Source organism: Salvelinus fontinalis, chromosome 6 (genome assembly GCF_029448725.1).
Source record: "Salvelinus fontinalis isolate EN_2023a chromosome 6, ASM2944872v1, whole genome shotgun sequence".
In the NCBI taxonomy this organism is placed as follows: Eukaryota; Metazoa; Chordata; class Actinopteri; order Salmoniformes; family Salmonidae; genus Salvelinus; species Salvelinus fontinalis.
Window position 1 is genome coordinate 26,135,901 of NC_074670.1, and position 24,499 is coordinate 26,160,399.

The 24,499-nt window shown below is 42.3% G+C and overlaps 1 protein-coding gene across 13 annotated transcripts in view; it reads left to right on the forward strand.

The window, feature by feature from the left end:
• LOC129857477 (DNA-binding protein SATB1) overlaps positions 1–11,573 on the forward strand; it is a 54,582-nt gene extending 43,009 nt beyond the window's left edge. For 11 of the 13 annotated variants that reach the window (XM_055925767.1, XM_055925768.1, XM_055925769.1 and 8 more), the window contains exons 12-14: positions 7,642–7,851; positions 8,032–8,073; positions 9,506–11,573. In XM_055925767.1, the coding sequence (XP_055781742.1) occupies positions 7,642–7,851; positions 8,032–8,073; positions 9,506–10,096 (843 nt within the window). In that variant the 3' untranslated portion in view covers positions 10,097–11,573. The remainder of the gene's footprint in view (positions 1–7,641; positions 7,852–8,031; positions 8,074–9,505) is intronic. The other 2 variants (XM_055925770.1, XM_055925764.1) reach the window with 1 other exon arrangement.
• The last annotated feature ends 12,926 nt before the right edge of the window (positions 11,574–24,499 follow it).

Consider the following 24,499-nt stretch of genomic DNA (forward strand, 5'->3'; position numbering starts at 1 on the left):
ATGTCTTCCCCACAGTTACTATAAGAACATATCCAAACCAAAAACCATGTATAGTTAAAGTCGGAAGTTTACATACACTCAGGTTGGAGTCATTAAAATTCATTTTTCAACCACTCCACAAATTTCTTGTTAACACTATAGTTTTGGCAAGTCGGTTAGGACATCTACTTTGTGCATGACACAAATAATTTTTCCAACAATTGTTTACAGACAGATTCTTTCACTTATTATTCACTGTATCACAATTCCAGTGGGTCAGAAGTTTACATACACTAAGTTGACTGTGCCTTTAAACAGCTTGGGGGGGGGGGGGGGAGGATGTCATGGCTTTAGAAGCTTCTGATAGGCTAACTGCCATAATTTGAGTCAATTGGAGGTGTACCTGTGGATGTATTTCAAGGCCTACCTTCAAACTCAGTGCCTCTTTGCGTGACATCATGGGAAAATCTAAATAAATCAGCAAAATAATTGTAGACCTCCACAAGTCTGGTTCATCCTTAGGAGCAATTTCCAAACGCCTGAAGGTACCACGTTCATCTGTACAAACAATATTACGCAAGTATAAACACCATGAGACCACGCAGCCATCATACCACTCAGGAAGGAGACGCGTTCTGTCTCCTAGAGATGAAGATACTTTGGTGCGAAAAGTGCAAATCAATCCCAGAACAACAGCAAAGGACCCTGTGAAGATGCTGGAGGAAACAGGTACTAAAGTATCTATATCCACAGTAAAACGAGTCCTATATCGACATAACCTGAAAGGCCGCTCAGCAAGGAACAAGCCACTGCTCCAAAACCGCCATAAAAAAAGCCAAACTACAGTTTGCAACTGCACATGGGGACAAAGATTGTACTTTTTGGAGAAATGTCCTCTGATCTGATGAAACAAAAATAGAACTCTTTGGCCATAATGACCATCGTTATGTTTGGAGGAAAAAGGGGGAGGCTTGCAAGCCGAAGAACACCATCCCAACCGTGAAGCACGGGGGTGGCAGCATCATGTTGTGGGGGTGCTTTGCTGCAGGAGGGACTGGTGCACTTCACAAAATAGATGGCATCATAAGGTAGGGAAAATGATGTGGATGAATTGAAGCAACATCTCAAGACATCAGTCAGAAAGTTAAAGCTTGGTCGCAAATGGGTCATCCAAATGGACAATGACCCCAAGCATACTTCCAAAGTTGTTGCAAAATGGCTTAAGGACAACAAAGTCAAGGTTTTGGAGTGGCCATCACAAAGCCCTGACCTCAATCCTATAGATGATTTGTGGGCAGAACTGAAAAAGCGTGTGCGAGCAAGGAGGCCTACAAACCTGACTCAGTTACATCAGCTCTGTCAGGAGGAATGGGCCAAAATTCACCCAACTTATTGTGGGAAGCTTGTGGAAGGCTACCCAAAACATTTGACCCAAGTTAAACAAATTAAAGGCTATGCTACCAAATACTAATTGAGTGTATGTAAACTTCTGACCCACTGGGAATGTGATGAAAGAAATAAAAGCTGAAATAAATAATTCTCTCTACTATTATTCTGACATTTCACATTCTTAAAATAAAGTGGTGATCCTAACTGACCTAAGACAGGGCATTTTTTATTCTGATTAAAGGTCAGGAATTGTGAAAAACTGAGTTTAAATGTATTTGGCTAAGGTGTATGTAAATTTCTGACTTCAACTGTATTGCCTACTGGGCCAGAGTTAACGCTTTCAAGAAATGGGACACTGACATGGACGCAAGAAAGCCCGCTACGACCTCCGACGAGACATCAAACATGCAAAAGGACAATATAGGAGGAAGGTGGAATCCTATTACACCAGCTCCGACGCTCGTTGTGTGTGGCAGGGCTTGCAGACGATAATGGATTGCAAAAGGAAACGCAGCCATGAGTTGCCCAGCGATGCAGAACTCCCAAACAAACTAAATGCCTTTTATGCTCGCTTCGAGGAATATAACACTGTGCCTTGCGTGAAAGTTGCTGTTTTTCCAGATGACTGTGTAATCTCGCTCGCCGTGGCCTATGTGAGAAAAACATTTAAACAGGTTAACAGTCACAAGGCCGGCAGACAGAATACCAGGGCACATTCACAAAGTACGCGCAGACCAGCTGGCAAGTGTTTTCACTGACAATTTTAATCTCTCCTTGTCCCAGTCTGTAAACCCAACATGTTTCAAGCTGACCACCATTGTCCCTTTTCCCAAGAGCTCCAAGGTAACCTGCCTAAATGACGATCGTCTTGTCGCACTCACATCTGTAGTTATGAAGTGCTTTGAATGGCTGATCATGACACACATCAACACCATCATCCCAGACACCCTACACCCACTCCAATTCGCATACCCCCAAAAGGTCCACAGAGGACGCAATCTCAATTGCACTTCACGCTGCCCTCTCCCACCTGGACAAGAGGTTAATAACTATGTGAGAATGCTGTTCATAGACTACAGCTCAGCTTTCAACACCATAGTCCCCTCCAAGCTCCTGGGATCCTGGGACTGAACTCCTCCCTCTGCAACTGGATCTTGGACTTCCTGACGGGCTGGCACCAGATGATGAGGGTAGGCAACAACACCTCTGCCACGCTGACCCGCAACACCCTCAGGTGTACGTGCTTAGTCCTGTACTCCCTGTTCACCCATGACTGCATGGCTGCGCATGACTCCAACACCATCATCAAGGTTTCTGACAATACGACGGTGGAAGACCTGATCACCGACTGGCTGCATCACCGCCTGGTATGGCAAATGCACCGCCCTTGACCGCTAAGCCCTACAGAGGCTGGTGCGGACAGCCCAGTTCATCACTGGGTCCGAGCTCCCTGAAATCCATGACCTCTGTATCAGGCGGTGTCAGAGGAAGGCCCGAAAAACGGCCAAAGACTCCAGCCACCGAAGCCATAGACCGTCTGGCAAACAGGCTCCAAGACAGCTTCTACCCCCAAGCCGGAGACTGCTAAATAGCAAGACTGCTAAATAGTCAATGAATGGTACTTGAACTATCTGCACTGACTCTATCTTGCTCTGACACTCTACATTGACACTCCCACACAAAAAAACACGGACATTCAACATGCAATAAATACACACACACACATAACAAATAGACGCATACCGACACAACACAAACACACATACATGCACATTACACGCACACACACTTTTATACTCATCATATGGTGCTTTATTTTACTCTTATTATTATCTATCCTGATGCCGAGTCACTTTACCCTGCCTTCATGTACATATCTACCTCAAATGCCTAGTACCTCTGCACATTGATCTGGTACTGCTACTTCCTGTATATAGCTCCATTCTTGTGTATTTTATTTTATTCCTTGTGTTACTATTTTATTTTATTATTATTTTTAAACTTGACCAATGTGACAAATACCATTTTATTTGATTTGACGTATTTGTACTACTTACTCTACTTTTAAGTGCTTCAAAATCTTTACTCATTGTTTTATTACGGAATGAGTGAGACGGGTAGAAGGAATCCCAACTCTAGTCAGCACTGTGAATGCATGCTAAGAGTGTAGGATTTTTCAGGATGGCCACATGGTAGCTAGACCTCCAGTTCCCCCGGGGAAGAATGGTTGAGTTCAATTAAGGGCCTCGACCCCATTTCCCCCTTGTTCCCCCCCTCTCCTCTCTCCACGCCAAGACTATTTGAATAGGCTCTCGGACCTGCCTTATTTGCATATTAAGATTTCCACACACACACAAAACATTGGGTCCGTTTTCCACAGAAATGTTTTGCTTATTGTTGCGGGAGATTCTCATATGCTGAACATCAAGCAGGTTGGTATTTCCCGTCAACAGATGGGCATGGTGCCGTATTTACAACCGAGTGATTGTAACTGTGTGGGGTGAACGCGCTCTAAGGTGACGCTCTTGCAGAGGAGAAACAGGTTTGAACATACCGTGTTATCAGCTGCATTTATCTGCATAGCATTGTCTGCTAGTGGAGCTGGGCCCTATGCCAGGTTTAAGGAGGGAAAGACAATAATGCTTTGTCTCTCCTACTTTTTATTTCTCTCTACCTCTCGGACAGAGATGTGAGTCTGGCTGGCTCTCTGCAGCTCTCAATCCCTCCTCTGACAAGTTCCTCAAGTCCAGCCACAACAATGGATCGCAATCGTTTTCTCCCAACTGTAACAGATGTTTTGCTTCTACAAGGTCAAATGTGCTTTTGTTTCAGTGTAGACAATTATTGTATAAAGCACCATATTCAATTTGATTGTGTTATAATCCCCCCACCCCCCACCCCACCTAACAAAAAGAGAATCACAGTTGATGGACATCTGCCGGCTTATTTTTCGGTGGTGGACTGATGGGGCTCATAATGACCAAATGAGATTAGAGATAGGTGTTGGCCCTGCCGTGTGACTGTGGAGGTAGGCCTCTCTCTATCTCTCTCTCTCATCTCTCTATTTCTATCTCTCTCTTTCCATCTCTCTTTTTTCCATGCAGGGTTTCACAGCAGAGTGTTGTTTATTGATGCAGTAGTGTGCGTCCATGTTGTGGAGGGAGATGGGAGGGTTGTGAAGGGAAGAGGGATGGGCGTGAATACCGGGCTGTTCCCTGACAGAGCAGGCCTATGCTCTCATTGGCAACTTGTGGCTGCCACAGACACACACAAACATGGTACGGTGTGCCGCTGCGTAGTTGGGTGAATCTTGCGCATGAATTCAGCATTGTGTTGGGAGCGAAATAATTAAGAATGCCCAGTTGCTATTTATACTGTGCTAAACAATGCGAGCTCTGCTGGGCTGCGTGAGGCCTGCTGCTGAAGAGTATATTACTCTGTCATTCTGCACCTCTTGACCCCCTCAGCCCGTGTGCTGACGGTCAGATTGGACGAAAAAACAGGCAGGGTGGTCACTCTCCTCACCTCTCCATTCTCCATGCTAATCATTATGAATAATACATTTTTATTTATAGAGAGCTCTTCACTAACTCTGAGAGAGTTCGAGGTAGTTCCGAATTGGTGAGCAGTGTAAGTACAGCGTACTCAAACAGTGTTGTTAGGGGGGAAATGAACAATATGGACGTAGTACACAGAGCAACAGAGATGTTTGGTTCTTATTGTAAGTGCCTGTTTCAACACAGTAACACAACATGCATTGTGCTGCCAACCTAATAACTATTACACCAATCGATGCTGCTAATACATTTCTGCAAAGTCTATTTAAAGCTTCGAAAGTCTGCACAATTTCAAATAGAAGTTGAAACAATGGTTAAGTCATAGATATGATAGTAAGCTGGAACACCATTTTGGATTTTTCCACCATGTCACATTGTCATTGTGATTTTTAGACAGAAATCCTCACTTCAAATGAAGTTTTCACATCACGTTTTTTTGACCTAAACCAAGTTTTTTCCCCCCTGAGTTTGCTGGAAAGAGAGCCAAGTGCCACCTCCTCTGACCAGCTCTCACACCTCTCTTTCTTCCCTCAATGCTTCTGCCAGGCCTGTGGAAGCAATGCAATTAGACAAACACAAACACGACTTCAGCTCTTTAAACCACCAGGGAAAACGCTGACTGCCCACTTGTGTGGGGACGCCTGAGGGAAGCTGCCATTTTGACATTAGCTACACTTTTGTGATAATTGTATCAGTTTTTGCGTAAATGTTAAACTTCTCTGCGCCAAACTTCCTTTACTTTAGTCGTACAACATTCTATCAACGAGCTTTCAGCAAAATATGAATAGCATAGTGACAACATATTAAGACTTTACCTCTTGTTTTTACTGTAGTTATTTTGAACTAGCTAGTTCATTTATGTGAGGACTTCCCAGAATTACTATGGGGTTCATGTTGGCCTTTGTTTGACTGACTTTAGTACATTGGGTTTAATCCTGCTGGTTTGGGGAGTGTTTGAGTTGGATTACTTCATCGCGGCCTTAGTAGTGTGGTTCAGTTCTAGCTAGGAAGAGGCAGGGAGGCATGTAGGGGTGAAAAGAGCGGTGTTCCTCAATACCGAATCAGCCGAAACCAACAGACATCAAAGTGGTAACGCGGTCCAAATCCCTCTGCATGCAAATTAAAAAAGGCAACAATAAACGTGGCAGAAGAACAAGGTGGACACGCAGTCTTTAGGTCTTTCTACCCCTCTCTCTCTCTTTTTCTCTCTCTTTCTCTCTCTCTTTCACTCCATGTCCTTCTTTCTCTCACACACTCTCTCTCACACTCTCTCTCCCTGTCTTTCTTGCTCTCTCTCTCTCTCTCTCTCTCTCTCTCTCTCTCTCTCTCTCTCTCTCTCTCTCTCTCTCTCTCTCTCTCTCTCTCTCTCTCTCTCTCTCTCTCTCTTCCTTGTTCTGTCCCCCTCTCTCTTTCTCTCTCTCTCTCTCCCTCCCTTGCTCCCGGCTTTCTCCAAAACCCTCCTGGGTTTGATGTGGCTTAGGGGAGGAGTTGGAACAGGGGACAACAGAAATGCTGAGTTATCTCTTGCATGCAGTGTGGTGGCGTGGCTCTGCCCCTGTGTGTGTGTGTGTGTTTGTGTGTGTGACCAGCGCAGTGTAATCCTGTGGAAATGAAAGGTGCTGCCGCACACTGGCTGGGAGATTACAGTACCGCTCTGTCACGCTGCCAGGACAGACTACCGGCTGAACAGCTTCATCGCTCTCCCTTCTCTCCTCTTTAACTCCCTCTCCCCTCCCTCGCTCTCTTTCTCTCTCTCACACACACACTCACATTCTCGCCCTCCCTCAATGAAGCTGCTTTTCCTCCTTCCCTCCCTTCTGCCCGTTACATCTCTCTTTTAGCCACGGTCATTTAAAATTCCCAATTTTTCTGTCTGTTTCTCTTCCTTCCATTCTCTCTGTGTCTCTTTCTCCCTCCCTCTCTCTCTCTCTCTCAGTCTCTCTCGCTCTCTCTCTCTCTCTCCCTCTCTCTCTCTCTCTCTCTCAGTCTCTCTCGCTCTCTCTCTCCCTCTCTCTCTCTCTCTCTCTCTCTCTCTCTCTCTCTCTCTCTCTTCCTTTCTCTCTCGCTCTCTCTCTCTCTCACTCTCTCTCTCTCTCTCGCTGGCTCCCTCGTTCTCTACTCTTCATCTCACACAATTTTTTCTCACCCTCTGCTTCAGTTCTGTCATGGTGATCACCCCCCTTCCCTGCCCTCACATGGCCCAGTTGAGTTCCCTCCACATCCAGTGCTGTATAACTGAGTCACAGGACCTCATCACAGAGCTCCATAGATGGGCTCGGTCTCTACCGTACTGTACCGCTCAGCTGCACCCACACAGTCACACACACAAGCTTCCTTTGACTGGGGCTTCTCAGATACATGCTCTGTGTAAATTAATATTGTGTAGCTACAGTTTTCTATGGCCCACAGTCCCATCTCTCATGGCCCTCTGCTGGGCTAGAGTATAATGTTTCCTGTAAACTGTTAAATGTGTCCTTCATTTTGTGCTACATACAATGAATACTACATACATGTGTATGTTGTTATACCTAATGGTCCCATAATGTGTTCTTTTGCTGCCTTTCGAATTGTATTATATTGGCATGTTACAGGAATGGGCTAAAATGTATAGCTAAGGGTATACTCTCCGCCCCTGGTTAGGGTTTCTTTCTGTGTGAGTACAGCAGTTAAAGTGGAGGGTTAGGCTAAACCTCTCTCTCGTTTCCTTTCGGTAAAGGGCTGGCTGTGTGAGCTTCTGCGCTGGAAGGAGGACCCCAGCCCGGAGAACCGTACGCTGTGGGAGAACCTGTCCATGATCCGCCGCTTCCTGAGCTTGGCCCAGGCAGAGCGTGACGCCATCTACGAACAGGAGAGCACGGCCGGCCAGCAGCAGCACCACGCCGACCGGCCACCGCACACAATGCACATGTCCACTGACCCCATGCAGGTGAGGAGGCAAAGACGTGCACATTAATACATACATGCACACACACAAGCGCATAATACACATAGACATGTACATACACACATACACACACGTACCTATGTGCAGTGGACACGCATACACATCCATTGGAGATGACACACACACAAGCATAGACACCAACTCTGATGTCTGTACCCACAGAACCCAACTCTGATGTATATGTCCCACACAGATCCACTACAGGTGAGAGAGAGAATTTGTATTCTTTCATTTCTGTTGTGATTTCAAATAAGCAACCAGTATTATCCCTTAGTTTTACATTGTAATTATCTGGTGCTCGTAATAACCAGCAGTAAGGGGACATTTCTACAAATTATCTCTATTAATCACAAACATAGTAATAGTCAAAGTTTGTGTTTTTAATGAAATACTTTTAAAATTTACTCTTATTTTTAACTTATCTAAGTTTTATTTTTAAAAGGCAGCTTGCAAATGAACACAAAAACCTGAGACCCACTTTAAACTTTTATAATTGTGAATTGTTAACATCAATACTTATATTAAACATAGTGGCAGCTGAATGGCTGATCAGTTATTTTGTTAGCCAGAAACATATAAAAGCACCAGTGTAGAAATACCAGAATCAGATTTCTCTCATCGAGCCTAATATCAGATTAAAAAAGTGAAAAGAAATGACCAATTTGGGATACTTCGCAGAAAAGTTAACCGCTAATGAAATAGAAATGATGTCCAGTAAAATGTCTCAGTACTATAATGCATAGAGGAACTACTGACACTTGCAATTCACAGTGCTTATTGGTGTTGGCGTTGAACCTCTGTCAACTCAGGTCAGTCTATTTATTAAAAAGCTTGTTCTCAGGAGAGACCTGTTGCAAAGCAGTGATTCGCAGACGTAGAGAGAAGCTTCCCTTATTAAAGCTCCCTATATGTGTGTGTTCTTGTGTAAAATTGGATCTTTGGTGTGAATATGTGCAGCTGGCCGGTAAGCTATCTGTAAAGTGCTCTGTTTTCGAAACTTCATTACCAAACTCCAATTGGAGTGAGTCTGACTCAGGGGAAAAAAACTGTGTGTTCAATAGAAAGTTGCCCACTCAACCCTCTCTCCACGCTAACAATGAGACATTTTAGGAGTAATGTGTCATGTGTTTACACTAGCAGGATACTGACGGCAAAGCAAAGCCATCGTTAGCATTCTCACACCCATGGCAATCGGCGGCGATCACGTTTTGAATTGTACACACATTGAGTTTGTTTATCGTGGTCTGGCAATATATTTTGAAGGGGGCCTGATAAGCTCGACAGTACCAGCCAGAACGGACAGTTTCCGTGTGAATTCTCGGCGTCTCAGTGTCTTTGTACGTGTTTGCATGCGTGTGTGTCATGTGTGTGTGCGCGTGCAGGTTTGTATGTGAGTACTGGTGCCTCTACCCCACAATGAAAGACACAATTTCCGCATGAAAAAAAATCTCAAGGACTGATTACATTCAATAAGATATTACATGGAAATTCCTCCAGTGGAGCGCCTGTTCTGTGCACAGCGGGCCCATTTTTCTACACAACTCAATTGATTTGAATGAAAGGCGTTATTAAGTCGCCGATAAGTGTTCACTGATAACATCCTGTCTCTTGTCGTCCCCCCCCTTTCCCACTACAGTCTCAGACCCATCAACCGCCACAGCAGCAGCACCAGCCCCCCATGTCCCTCCAGCACCCCTCCCAGCCTCCACTGTCCCAGCAGCCCATGCAACAGCAGCAGCAGCAACCACCCATGGGCCCCCGGCTGCCCCCTCGCCAGCCCTCCACCGCTTCCCCGGCAGAGACAGAGGACGAGGGCCGCGGCGGCGGGGGCACAAAGGCTCGCTCCGGCGGGGGCAAGATCTCCCACGAGGCCCTAGGCATTCTGCAGAGCTTCATTCAGGACGTGGGGATGTACCCAGACGAGGAGGCCATCCACACCCTATCGGCCCAGCTGGACCTACCCAAGCTCACCATCATCAAGTTCTTCCAGAACCAGCGCTTCTACGTCAACCACCTGGCCAAGCCGCCCAAGGAACCCAGCAACAGCAGTAGCAGCAGCCCGGCCTTTGAGGAGGAACTGTCGGAATTCAGGGAGGGCAGCGCCGAGCTGCTGAAGGAGCTGGAAGAGAATACACAGACCAACAGCACCATCTTCTCCATCAAGATCGAGGAGCACCTGGCCCGCGCCGAGGCCCTCTCAGAATCTGACCACGAGGCCAAGGAGTAGAGAGAGCAGCCCCCAGTCTGAACACTGTGCTGAAAGAGTAGTGTTGCTATACACACAGAGACTGAATGCAATGCTAAAGGGTAATGGTCTGGCTAGCGCAGTACGGACGCTGCTAGAGAAAAGAGTAGTGCTTTTATCAATACAGAGTCTGGACTCTATGCGTACGATTAGCGTTTATATATCAATGCAGACTGAAAGGCTACGCAACGCTAGCATTCTCACGCTGGAAACCGCTCCATTTCCACAGACTACAGTAATACGAATAAGTATTGCTTTTTCTGATTTTGTAAAACTTGTATTATTCACTGTAAAGACTGATGCATCATTTAAATAACCTGCACAAAAAATTATTCAAAGTATGTTGCCGTGGATATTTGCTGACTGCACTTAATGTCTGTTGTTTTACACTGATTTCCTTTCTTTTTGAGCTACTGATATTATAATAAAAAGCCCCCATGGAGTTTGATAGGACTTTGATAGGTGTTTACGTATGTGGTGTCAACTGGATTTTTTCAAATGCATATGAAATCGAGGAACAAGTGGATGACAAGGCCTTAATGATGAGGTACTAAGTCTGGAAGCCTGCTGGCAAATTAGTTATTCTTTGAAAAAGCGAAAAACATGACGGTGATTACGGATCACTCAAACTCTGGAACCCAAAACGCACCCCAAGTGCGTCGCCGAGAATAGCTCAATCGTTACATATTATTTGTTAGGAAGAAATATAAATATATATATAGACATTATATTAACTGTAAAAAAAGATACAGTCTTAAAGAAACTATGCCAATAAATGCCTTGTACTATATGGCACTGCCGATTAGATTATTTTGCAAAACCTTTGTCACTGTAACTTTTTGAATCAGCCACACAGTTTAAAAATGTGAATCACAAACTCTGTTTTTTGTTGTCTTCTACATTATTTATTTGCAGTTCATGCAGTGTTTCTGATGTAATTACTTTTTGGGGAAAGTTTGTTACATAGCGCTTTTTTTATTTCACTGATCCTTTTCTATTTATAAATGTCATTTTGATGGGCAGTAAAAACAAAAAGTGTCTTAACGTTTTAAATGGAAGATGTGCTTTAAAGGTTGCCTATAAAAGTGCTGTATGTCAAGCAACTCATGCTACAAGCTTCACAATTAATGTTGTATGCAATTTTTACTATCATGCAAATAAGCATAGGTAAATTACTAACCTATAGAACACCTTAGAGAGAAAAACATATGCAATCTGTGTGAATATCGATGTCTGCAATGTGTCTTCCTTTGGTTAACAATCCAATTCAAGCTATTCCTGTATAAATATCCTGTATACATTTTTTTTTTCTTTTTTATGAGTTTATTTCAATGAGAACATCAGTTATTTTGTTACAACTGACTGTTTTATAAGTGTTTCTCGGTTTCTTTATGCAGAAATTGTCTAACTAGGAGTGGTTCTTTATTGTTAATTACACAATTAAACTGTTTGTATTGTACCCCAGATTCTTGCCATTCATGTGACCACGCTACTTGCACCTATAGAACAAGGTTTCACTTACCATATTCAACAGTATGTATCAACATATAACGACTTTTCAGTGAAATTAGTTTATTTTTTATCCTAAAAAGTGTAATAATTGTAAGTATCACAATTTATAATTGTCCTTTTTTTTATTTCTATGCAAAAGTTAACACTTTTAACAATATGTGCATATCCAGTACCCTTGAAAACCACTGTACATGAGCTCCACTCTTGCATATTTTATCTTGATACTCTCCTGAGAATCTGAAGTAGCTGTGAGACCTGAAAAATAAATACAAGTGGGATGTTAATTCCTGTGCTAACGAAGCTCTCTACAGGGAGATAACATGTCAAAACAGCACAGGTTCCCTGACCTCTCTCTGAACCCCAGGCGAACTCAGGTGTCTGTCTGCTCCACACAGAAATTACCGTTACCTGTTAACACCCTCGGATATGTGCCAGCCAGTCTGGGCTGGATTCCCTCAAGGTTTTGCTCTTTTTCTCCTTTTCAAAATAAAGGCCAGTGTAACATTGTGCGTGTTTGAAGCAAAGGAGGAGAAACGCACAGATTCTTGAATCACATTTTCACATAAGGGGATTGATTCTAAGGGGTGCAATCACCAGAAGTTTGAGTTCTTGAGCACTTTAGGTTATTTACAATTCAAGGGGAAATGGTCACAGTAGTTTAACATACACTGTACACTCTTAGAAGAAAAGGTGCTATCTATAACTTAAAGGGTTCTTCGGCTGTCCTATAACCCTTTTTTCTAAGAGTGTACATACCAGGGTTGGGATCAAATCGGAATTGTGTTACAAATGGCTCTAATTCCAATTAGAATCTTGAATTTGAATTTAATTTGAATTGGCCACACTCCACATGAAGCAGAATTTGAATTGAATTAAAGGAAATATAATTTAATTTAATTAGATTCAATTAAATTCAAATGGCTCATTTATCACCCTAGAATGTTTATTTTGACATAATGTATGGTTACCAATAACATGTAGCAAAAGGCTGAAACATTTAAATACACTTGTTTGGAAATATTCTAAGATCATGTTGTGGGTTGTCTATAATAATTCATAATTCCCTTAAAAATATGTTTTTTAAAAAGTCTGAAAAAATAAATTTCCCAAAATGCATTAGATCAAACACTGCAGCATGGAAGGGAACGTTATCTAACATCTCATGACAAAGAAAAATACTGTTTTGCTTCTGTCTAAATGTCAACTGAAATATCACATTTACATAAGTATTCAGACCATTTGCTCTGTACTTTGTTGAAGAACCTTTGGCAGCGATTACAGCCTTGAGTCTTCTTGGGTATGACACTACAAGCTTGCATATCAGTATTTGGGGAGTTTCTCCCATTCTTCTCTGCAGATCCTCTCAAGCTCTGTCAGGTTGGATGGGGAGCTTCGCTGCACAGCTAATTTCAGGTCTTTCCAGAGATGTTCGATCAGGTTCAAGTCCGTTTCTGGCTGGGCTACTCAAGGACATTCAGAGACTTGTCCCGAAGCCACTCCTGCATTGTTTTGGCTGTGTGCTTAGGGTTGTTGTCCTGATGGAAGGTGAACCTTTGCCCCAGTCTGAGGTCTTGAGTGCTCTGAAGCAGGTTTTCATCAATCTCTTTGTACTTTGCTCCAGTCATCTTTCCCTCGATCCTGACTAGCTCCCCTGTCCCTGCCGCTGAAAAATATCCCCACAGCATGATGCTGCCACCACCATGCTCCACCGTAGGGATGGTGCCAGGTTTCCTCTAGGTGTGAAGCTTGGCATTCAGGCCAAATTGTTCAATCTTGGTTTCATCAGAGCAGAGAATCTTGCTTCTCATGGTCTGAGAGTCCTTTAGGTGCCTTTTGGCAAACTTCAAGCGGGCTGTCATGTACCTTTTACTGAGGAGTGGCTTCAGTCTGACCACTGTAACATAAAGGCCTGATTGGTGGAGTGCTGCAGAGATGGTTGTCCTTCTGGAAGGATCTCCCATCTCCACAGAGGAACTCTGGAACTCTGTCCGACTGACCATCAGGTTCTTGGTCACCTCCCCGAGCAAGGCCCTTCCCCCCCGATTGCTCAGTTTGGCCGTGCGGCCAGCTCTAGGAAGTGTCTTGGTTTCCAAATTTCTTCCATTTAAGAATGATAGAGGTCACTATGTTCTTGGGGACCTACAATGCTGCAGACATGTTTTGGTACCCTTCCCCAGATCTGTGCCTTGACAAAAGCCTGTCTCGGAGCTCTACGGACAATTCCTTCAACCTCATGGTTTGGTTTTTGCTCTGACATGCACTGTCAACTGTGGGACCTTTATATAGACAGGTGTGTGCCTTTCCAAATCATGTCCAAACAACTGAATATTCCACATGTGGACTCCAATCAATTGTAGAAACATTTCAAAGATGATCAGTGGAAATAGGATGCACCTGAGCTCATTTTCAAGACTCAGCCAACGCTGCTGTCCCATGTACAGTGCATTCAGGAAGTATTCCGACTCCTTCCCTTCTCCACATTTTGTTAAATTACAGTCTTATTCTAAAATGGATTTAATATTTTTTCCCACATCAATCTATACACAATACCCCATAATGACAAAGCAAAAACAGATTTTTAGAAATGTTAGCAAATATATTAAAAATAAAAAACTGAAATACCTTGTTTTTTCAGACCTTTTGTGATGTTTGTGTGTGTGTATTTGCGTGTGTTTGTGAATATGCGTGTGTGTGAGTATATATGAGTGCAGGAGTCTGTGTGTATGAGGTGTGTGTGTGTTTTGTGTGAGTGAGTGTGTGTGTGGGAGTGTGTGCAAAAAAGTGCAGAACAGAGTACCATGCAGGTCGACGGCTAGTGATGGCTGTTCAACAGTCTGATGGCCTGGTGATAAAAGCTGTTTCCAAGCCTCTTGGGCATTGCTCTGATGCACCTGTACCATCTTCCAGACTGTAGCAGAGTGAACAGTCCGTGGCCCGCCTGACTGAAGTGCTTAGTAATCTTCTTGGCCTTCCTTTGAAACTGAGTGCTGCAAATATCCTGGAGGCAGGCAGCGTGCCCCCGTTGGTGCGTTGGGCTGAACTCTCCACCCACTGAAGAGCCATGTGGTTGAGGAGGGTGTAGTTGTCATACCAGGTGGTGATGCAACAGAATGCTCTCAATGGTGCATCTATAAAGGTTTTTGAGGCGTCTTAGGGGCCTTGCTGAATTTCTTCATCTGCCTGAGATTGAAGAGGCGTTGTTGTGCCTTCTTCACCACAGTGTCGATGTGATGGGACCATTTCCGGTCCTCAGCGATAGTGCACCATGAGGAACTTGAAGCTTTTGACCCTTCCCCTTGACATTTCTGTCTCCTGTAGTCCACGATCAGTTTCATGGTTTTGTTGACGTTGAGGGAGAGGTTATTGTCCTGGCACAACTCCACCAGGGCTCTAACCTCTTCCCTGAGCTAAAGTCGTGCATGGCCGCGCAGTCGTCGGTAAACAGAGAACAGGAGGGGGCTAAGCACACACCCCTGGGGGACCCCCATGTTGATGACCAGTGTTGTGGAGGAGTAGTTTTCGACCCTCACCACATGGGGTCGGCCCGACAGGAAGTCCAGGACCCAGTTGCACAAGGATGAATTCTTTGCAATAATAAGTGGCTCATCCTTTCAATGAAAGATTTGTCAAATGAATGAGACTTTCATGTTTCATGTCTCAATTGGTTTGAATTGCTATGAATTCAATTATACTTCCTGACCAATGGCCCACATAGATTTGTTTAATCACTTTTACACAGATACCATATGAATATGGCATAATTCATGGCAAAATGTGTAGAATTGCATGAAACATTTTCTCTCCACCTCATAGCATTTTTTGGGAGGGAATTGCAGGAAATTAGCTTTAAAACTGCTAAATGTTCTGTCTGCCTCATGGCACAATGAATTGCATGAAATTATTTTTAAGACTGCAACATTTCCTTTCTCCGCACCATGTCAAAATGTGTAGAATTGCAGAAAATGTGCTTTAAAACAACAACATTTTCTCTACACCCCATGGCAAAATGTGTAGAATTGCACTAAATTAACTTAAAAACGAAAAACATTCTCTCCGCCCTTCAAGGGGGGACCACTAAAATGTTTTACCTGCGAGGTGGGGAACCCCCAAACCAAATCTTGCATAGGGTCACCAAATAGCTCAATACTTCTTCACTTGCAGTGGGAGGATTTGGGCAGGAGTCTCCAGCACATTGAAGGATGTTGAGTATCATCATGGGTGGTCTTTGTAGGAAGGGGAGCTAGAAGAGGCAACTACAGATGTAGGATCTTGATTTGATCACTCTTTCGTTTGCTGAGAATTTTCCTGCAAAGGAAATGCTAATTTGTAGTGTTTTTCACGGTTACAAAGGCTTCTAAAGTGTGTATTTCCACTTTGAAATGTCAGACTTGATTTGCCCTAACAAAAAAACAAAAAAAATCAGCAAAAATGTCCATTCATTATAATCCACATAATAATTCACATTTCCTGTTTCTGCAGGATTATTTTCCTTCTGTAGCAAACTGGCTCAAATTAAGATCCTACACCTGTAAGTCACAGCCTTTTATTGACAGATGTCACTATACCCTCTTAACACATTCTCTGATGAAATATGCCCCTAAATAACACTCTGCCATCTCATAAAGATATAAAACATAGACACAATGTATTCACGATTACAATGGAGATTCTGATGATTCAGTGGCGTCATTACCTCAGGCCTCGACTACTGCCATTGGCTATGTAAGAAGTTAGTGGGCTATAGAAGTACTGTGAGGAAACACTTTACGTTGAGTACACATATTCCCAACATGGCTTCTTCCACTTTCCCTCTATGGCCTTACAATTGTGGGAATGAGGCAGAGATAGTAGTCACCTTAGTTATACCTGTTTTCGAGGGAGATTTGTGTCGCTTGCACCCAATGTGGGTCTGGCATTGCCCTGTTCTGTCGATCATTTGTTGATGTACTGAAAGCTATTTTAAGATGTAGATATCCAACCCATCATGCGGTTCATTAACCCATCAATGCTCTTTTGTTCCTTGAAAACAGCAGAGGATATGTTGTTGTAGGCAGTAATGGGGAAGCCAGGGAGGAGCGCACTAGGGTCTAAGTAGAGGATGATAATTTATCAACACACCGTTTACACACCAGGTCATGCATGTGCTGTATTTAAAGGCACGGTGGTACTGATTTATCGGCTAAGGCCTTGGTGATGTTTCTGCTACGTTTAACTCCAGATTAATAGGGATGTTATACTCAGGTTGCTGCACAACAATGGCAGCCAGGTCTGCCTCGTGCAGAGGAGTCCTCCTTGGCTCAGCAGTCTACCCACACAGCCCCTGGGACTGCGCAGTAAATCAAACAGGAAATGCAGCAGAAAGCCTAATAAAGTTATTCTAACGATAGCGATCTCTGCGGAATCGCCCAGTGTATATCAGGAAGTTATCCCTCTCCTGCTGAATCGTTTGGCAAATCCAAAATGTTTTAGATGTTGTTTTTGTATTCCAAATTGAAGGAGCGGAAACAGAAGGTTAGGGTTTGAGAATTAATAACATGAATCGCCACGTTGCTTTTCCCCGCTGTGCTCTTGCCCTTTGCCCTCCAGTTTTTAGCAGAGCAGATTAAACATAGGACCAGCTCAGGGGGATTGAAGCATCTTTCTGAACACATTAATTTGAGCAACATCACACTTACATGAATATGCATGGGAATTCTTAGAAAAACTGGCACAAGGCTCCATATTATCATAATACATTTTATTATCATGTTTTAATTTTCTTTTCAGTATGCACTAAACATGTTTTCACTCAGATGGCATTGCTATAACTTAGTGAAGTCCACTGAAGGACTAGTTTCAGTGGTATACAGTGACGACTAGTCTGACAACAGAAACGTATAATTCAGTGAGTAGTTTATACACTGAACATATTAATGAAATGTAATGCAAAAAGGTAACATAAAGGTCACATTCATGGATATAATAGTGTTTGCAGGAAACACAGGTTAGAGGTCACATGTTGGACTTTGTTTACCCTTGTGTCCTTTGATCCATTGCCCTGGGAAAATGGAGGTAATTGGCAAGTTATATATTGTCTTTGACTGATCCCTGTTACAATATTGAGGTTTATCGTCGGGACAGACAGACACATCTCACTCTTTATCACCCTCTCTGTTCCCAGCCAAAACAACTTTTGTGTGAAAAGGGAAGCAGTCATAACAGCATAGCCATGCTTACTTTGCGCTGAGGCTATTCACCTCTGGGTTAACAATTCATGTTTGTTGTGCGAGACGTGGAGCCATGGGCAGATACATGTCTGGAGCATCAAAAAAACTGCAGCTTGTCTTCAAAGACTTGGTCGAAATAATTGTGAAAGTGAAGTGTCTTATCTGACGCATCAACAGTTGAGTGTGTAGATCTTGCATTCCAGATGTGGAATAACTGAATGACCACTGAAGCCCAGAGCTTAGCTGCCCTAACTTACCCCAGTTCTCACAATGCCATAGTCTGTATTGTATACATTGAATACAATAACTCCAAGCACCTACTGTTTAAGTCCAAGCACCTTGTCAATCAGTCAATATTAAAATGTTCCCCAGCAAATACACCGTTGAAAGACCCCTCTCTAGCCACTTCTATAAGTCTATAAACAACACATGAGGAAGTTGACTTGATACACAATTGTATGTGTAAACCTCACCCTGCATACATGCAGCCCACTATACAGTACACTCATCATTGTGTACATGTCTCTTTAAGAGGATAGGCTCTGGTCAGTAGGGTATTGTACCCACAAACCATGGGATGGGAGGATCAATCTACCCGTGGTTCTCGTCTCTAAAGGCAAACAACCTCACAGTACTTACTGTTCACCCGGGGAGGGAGACCATTACACTGAACAACAAAATCATCCCTATTTACAGTCTGTGGCCTGTTGTTCATATTCTAGGAATTTAGCTCAAGTGGCCTCTTGTTATTTGAAGTACTCGTTGAACCCATTTTCCTTTTCTAAACCTGCCTCCCCGCTTTCATTTTAAAGCAATAACTCATCGATGAACAACACCACTCGACAGTAACCACTCGTTTCGATGGCTCCACTTAGGCAGTGACCAAAACAGACTCTACACAAATAGTCACATCACAATTCACCGCCATCGCTTCATTATCTAACTGTAGTCTGTCACCACTTGTTCAATGAATTACAGTTAATATATTCAAAGTTTAGGTTATTTTGTAAACCAACATTGGCATGGTGTGTTGTACTGGGGACTTTATTTTTCAGGGGAAAGAGTGAGGACCCACTGGGCAAAAACTGCTTTAATCAACATTGTTTCCATGTCATTTCAACCCAAATAATCTATGTGATGTCGTTGAATCAACGTGTAAAAATGTATAAGATTTGCAAAAATCATCAACATATGGGCGTTTTGGCTTTCGCCCAACTTTGAATTAACATAAATAAATGTTTTTTGATTTTACATTGAGTTCACAGGTTTCTACTAAGCTAACATATGGAATTGTTTTAAGATGGTCATGCTAAGGATCATTTAGCTATTTCTCTTTGTATTTTAGGACCCCTGTAAAACTTAGTTGATGAAATTGAATTTGACCTTACTGCTATTAGCCCATAGAAACGTATGGAATAACATATGAAATATGTTTTGAAGTGTCTGTCCTATATCTGAGCGATATAAGAAAGTTTAGTGTTGTAGAGCCAAATGTGTTAGTGAGAGTCTCACCTTCTAATGGTGGGGTCATACTGTATTAGTATGCAGCCCAAACTGTTCGGACGCTACAGACAGAAGTTGGTACATTGACGGTATCGACTTCAGCCGAGTCCTGTGACACTTGTGGGGGTCATAGAAAGTCTCGTCTTTCAATGAAGGGGTTCGTTTCATTTGTAGCCCAAACCGTTCAGAAGCTATAGACGTTTTTGGTAGAAGATCGATTTTCGGGGTGTCTCATTGTCTGACAAACACTGCTGTAGCTCTGCCACCTTCCACCGCAGATGTAAACGACTGACATCGGCAGATAAGGTGAGTTGAGATGTAGCCAATGCAAAAAACAGATATCTCTATCTTAAACAGATGGATTTTGATGGGGATTTTTAAATGATGCTAATTAGATTTCCGCGGGGGCCGAGTAGGCTTAGATGTGACAGAGCAGACCTAGATATGACAGAGCATGCCTAGATGTGACAGAGTAGACCTAGATATGACAGAGTATAGGGGACAAGGTAGGCCTAGATGTGGCAGAGTATAGGGGACAGAGTAGGCCTAGATGTGACACACCTGAGATATTGTAGGTTTCAGTTGATGACTGTGTATTACTATTATAAGTTACTGCTAATGTTAAGACAGGGATCTGCCATTCCAGGTGTTCTGACCTGTTCCTCTCTGGACCAGGCAACCCACATAGCAGGAGGTCTGAAGGTGTGATACTCCTCTTCTCTGACCATCTTTACACAGAGACAGATGGGAAATTCTGCAATGCACCGGTATACAGCTTTGAAACATGCCCCACGGTCTAACAGAGCTCATGAAAATAATCAAAGCTTGTAAGTGGTCTTAACACCCGCCTTCACACCCTACTGGTTTTTTACAATTCTCCTAGAGTGACATATTCTAAAAGTGAAGTTATAAAAAAGCACACATTTTTTAATCTAATTCTGGAATTGTAAGGTATCGATGAATATAATTTACAGGTGTATATTATACTGTGCCCATTTCTGGACTTACCTGCGGCCTTCCTCAGGTTCCCAAGATGTTATAACAGTTGTGAGGCCTTCAGCACTATGCTCCTCTCCTTCGGAGTAGACGCGGTTAAATTGCCTTAACAGCTGTGGAGGGGATGAACAACTCGTTAGCTCTGTGCATTTTAAGTCATCAAATCCCTCACCTCCTCACCTACTCCTCATTTGCAAAGGGGACAGGAGTGAGGTGCTAATTAACGTGATAAAGAGAACAAATCGGATGGAAGCGCAGGATTTCAGAGGGGCATCTGTATTCTCAAACACTCACGGAAGGTGTTACTTTCATGTTTAATTAATTAAGCATTCTCTTTAACTGTATCTTGACAAATACGAGCCAATTAGAAATAAAGGAGAAATGTTTATAGCTAATTAATGGTTGATTTCAAGGGAAAAAGTGTAAGGTGCAGGTACAGTATAGCCCTCTTTATTACTGTTATCGGGAATCTGTAGTTTACACCTATTATGAAGTTGAGTATGAAGGCTTTATATGTTGGTTGGATGTTCAGAAAAGTTCAATCAAGGCAATTCTATGAGACCGGGGGTTTTGGACTCATGCGTATGATGTAATCCATTTTCTGTTGGCGGTCTCTGCTCCAAAGGGTTGAAGGCAAAAGCTCTGACACTTTTATATGGTTGTAAGGGGTGTGTAACTGGTGGCAGGGAAGTCCGACTCAGGAGAGCAGAACTGGGTAATAACTGGAGCAGTTTAATTATCAAAACCAACGGCATCCAGAAATAACAAAATATGGGTACAAAACCCGTCGCGCACAAGTCAAAATGTGCACAAGCTTTTACAACAAACAATTTCACACACAGACAAGGGGGAAACAGAGGGTTAAATACACGACAAGTAATGAGGGAAATGTAAACCAGGTGTGTGGGAAAACAAGACAAAACAAATGGAAAATGAAAGGTGGATCGGCGATGGCTAGAAGACCGGTGACGTCGACCGCTGAACGCCGCCCGAACAAGGAGAGGAACTGACTTCGGCGGAAGTCGTGACAATGGTAACTTTTGTGAGGCAAGTTCTAGTCATTGGAATGTACATAAATATGGCAGAATTCAGATATGATCTCATTGTTTTAGCTCTATCCACTATCCATGGTGTGCGATATGGTTTAATGTGACAATAAAACAGCACAATCTACTTTTCCTGTTGAAAAAATTGCTAGCGTCTTGGAATTAAAATTGGGATCATGTATACTCTGCTAATAACCATTTAAAAATGTGTTTTGGTGAGAAATGTACAATACAGCGAACAAGGAATATATGGTTAGTGCAAGGACCGCTGCTATTTCTCCATCCCCACTTTAAAGTAGTAGGAACAAATGTTTGTGTCAGTGTTTCTCAGGGTGCCTCAATTAGTAGGGAAGACATAAGAAGGAAAACAGATAGTATAGAAAACCATGAAAATGTGGTATAAATTCACCCACTTGAAGCACATTTAGACTATGTCCTGGAACTGTGCTGTGTTATTGATTGGTACGTTTTGGGTATGATTTTGCTTTGACTGAATAACCAAAGTGTATATTTTAAAGATTCATTCCAATGTGGTAATGCTGTTTCCCTGGCCTACTTATTATGAACAACAGGAACAGGTATGACACCAAGACTGCTGCTTTTATTTTGATTCAAAAGTGATCTTGTATAGATTGGAATGGGCCAATGAGCTAGTTCACTTTGGGTTACTGTATTTCTGAATTCATCTTCTATTGTGGTATTGCTTTATTCTTTTACCATGACTATGCTGGTGTATCATTCATTTCTAAAATAAATGCAAGTCATCTGAGTTGAGCAGAGCTGGTATAAGAAAATATGATGACCAAAAATTGTAGAATGGTTCAGTCCGTTTTCCGTGAACTGTTACGTCACCATGTAACATTATTTTCCCGCCTCTTTCCCATTTGAAGAGAGTGTGTGCTTTTCTGATCGGCTTCTGACATTAAAAGTATGTAAAATATTGTTCTGTTTCTAGGCTACTTAAAAGTAGTGTAGGCCTAATATGTTCCTTGTGAACGTAATTTGTGAATGAAGATGGAATTCTGTTTGTTTAGAAAGTTATATTTGTACATGAGCTTCATGGAATGTTTATCATAATACTAGTAGCCTAAATTTTGAACAGTTTTTAGTATTTCACCAACCATGCAGCTTAGCATGTTAAGCATTTTTGCTAGACTGTTTTTCCTGTGGTAAAATAAAACAAACGAATTGTATTATATCTGGTCAGGCACTAAGGGTTATATTGATTTGCTATTAATGCTAAATTTTTATTATTTTCTCCTCTAGGGCCTATTTATTGCCTACCTGCCAACTCTTCTAACGTTACATTTGCACCCACTGTACATATATTTTGTATTTTCTATTGTGTTATTGACTGTACGTTTGTTTATGTGTAACTCTGTGTTGTTGTTTTTGTCGCACTGCTTTGCTTTATCTTGGCCAGGTCGCAGTTGTAAATGAGAACTTGTTCTCAGCTGGCCTACCTGGTTAAATAAAGGTGAAATAAATAAATAAAATATTCAATAGGTGTGGATGCAGTTGAGAACTGGTGCCTGTTGCTTTCATTTTCTATATAACTCTATGCAAGTATGGTAACTTTTTCAGTATTTGAGAATTACAAATGGTTTTATTTGTGTATTGTATTATATTATGGTGTGGCACAGATGCAGTGAGACATTGCACTTATGTCTGTTGTTTTCTCAAACTGCACTGCAGGCAGCAAATTGATATTCAGATTCATGTAGACAGAAGTCGTGCTGTCATCCTTTACACATAATGCAAAAAAAACTTTTACACCAGCTCCATTTGGATTTTTCAGGGGAATGGGGATGTGCTACTCATGCAGTAAGCCAATGCCTAGTGAGATGGAAGAAAGAGAATCATATCCACGGACTTGAAATCAGCTCACCAGGTAACACCAGCACAGTATCAGAGTTATTTAGTGTCTTCCACTTTAATTCATTTTCCTGTGTCAAATCTGTGACTTGTAACCATACAATATTGCACTCAACTGAGGGAATGTAATTGTCTTAAAGTTAGCAGCAGAGCCTCTTGTGGCCAGTTAAGTATTGCAGTATAGTTTAGTAAAGTGTTGTGGATGTATACTATTAGTTGTAACAGTGTTTTGGTGATTTAGATGTTTTTCTAATGCCTCTTTTTCAAATGTGTTGTATATATATTTTTTGTGACACCTAATCCATTAGAGGTTGGTTGTAAAGTCTATCAATATCAACAGTAATCAGAGAAAGGCCTATTATTCATGGACCATTGGTTGATTTTGCCATATTTTGGGGGGATTGCATTGGCTGAAGGATATTTGACTTTGATTATTTGCGGTCTGCAATGGAGATTTGCTTTGCAGTAGGTTAGAGAGTGGAAAGGAAACCTACTTTTTGTTTGTTTTCTTCACAGAGAAAGGGAGTGGGGGCTTGTTTATATCATTGTGGTATATAGATAAAGACATAGTTAGAACAATCTTTTAAATAAGAGAATGAAAGTCATCTAGTTGTTCTGCATCTCTCTTTTATTCAAAATATTGTCAACAGTAAACATTTAATAACACTAACCTGACAGTATTAGATGCGGAAGGTAAAGTACAGTAGGCCAATTATTTATTTTTACTAATGAGGGCAACCATTTACAGACATGCCATATCCTGGCAATTCACACCTCTGCTTGAACCCAAACAAAAAAGTATACTCTCTGCACACAAAATAGCATTGCCATCATCCTGGACAGGATATGGTCTAACAATACAGACCTGATCTCATCTCACACACACACACACACACACACACACACACACACACACACACACACACACACACACACACACACACACACACACACACACACACACACACACACACACACACACATTCACAGCATTTAGTTCCCCAACCTGATTTCAGTAAAGCCATAAAAAAGCCTTTTGTGCCTCGACATTTCCTACCATTGAACCATTACTGAATTATCATTCTCCAAGGGAATAGAGGCCTGTCGTCGTCTTTCAATTACCTTGTGTGAAAGTGAATGAATTCTTAAAATAATAACATTACACATTACCGTGTATGTCGCCATCTCGCTGAGTGCCACTGCCACAATGGAGCAACTTTTCAGTGGCAAGATGGAAAACAGCCTAA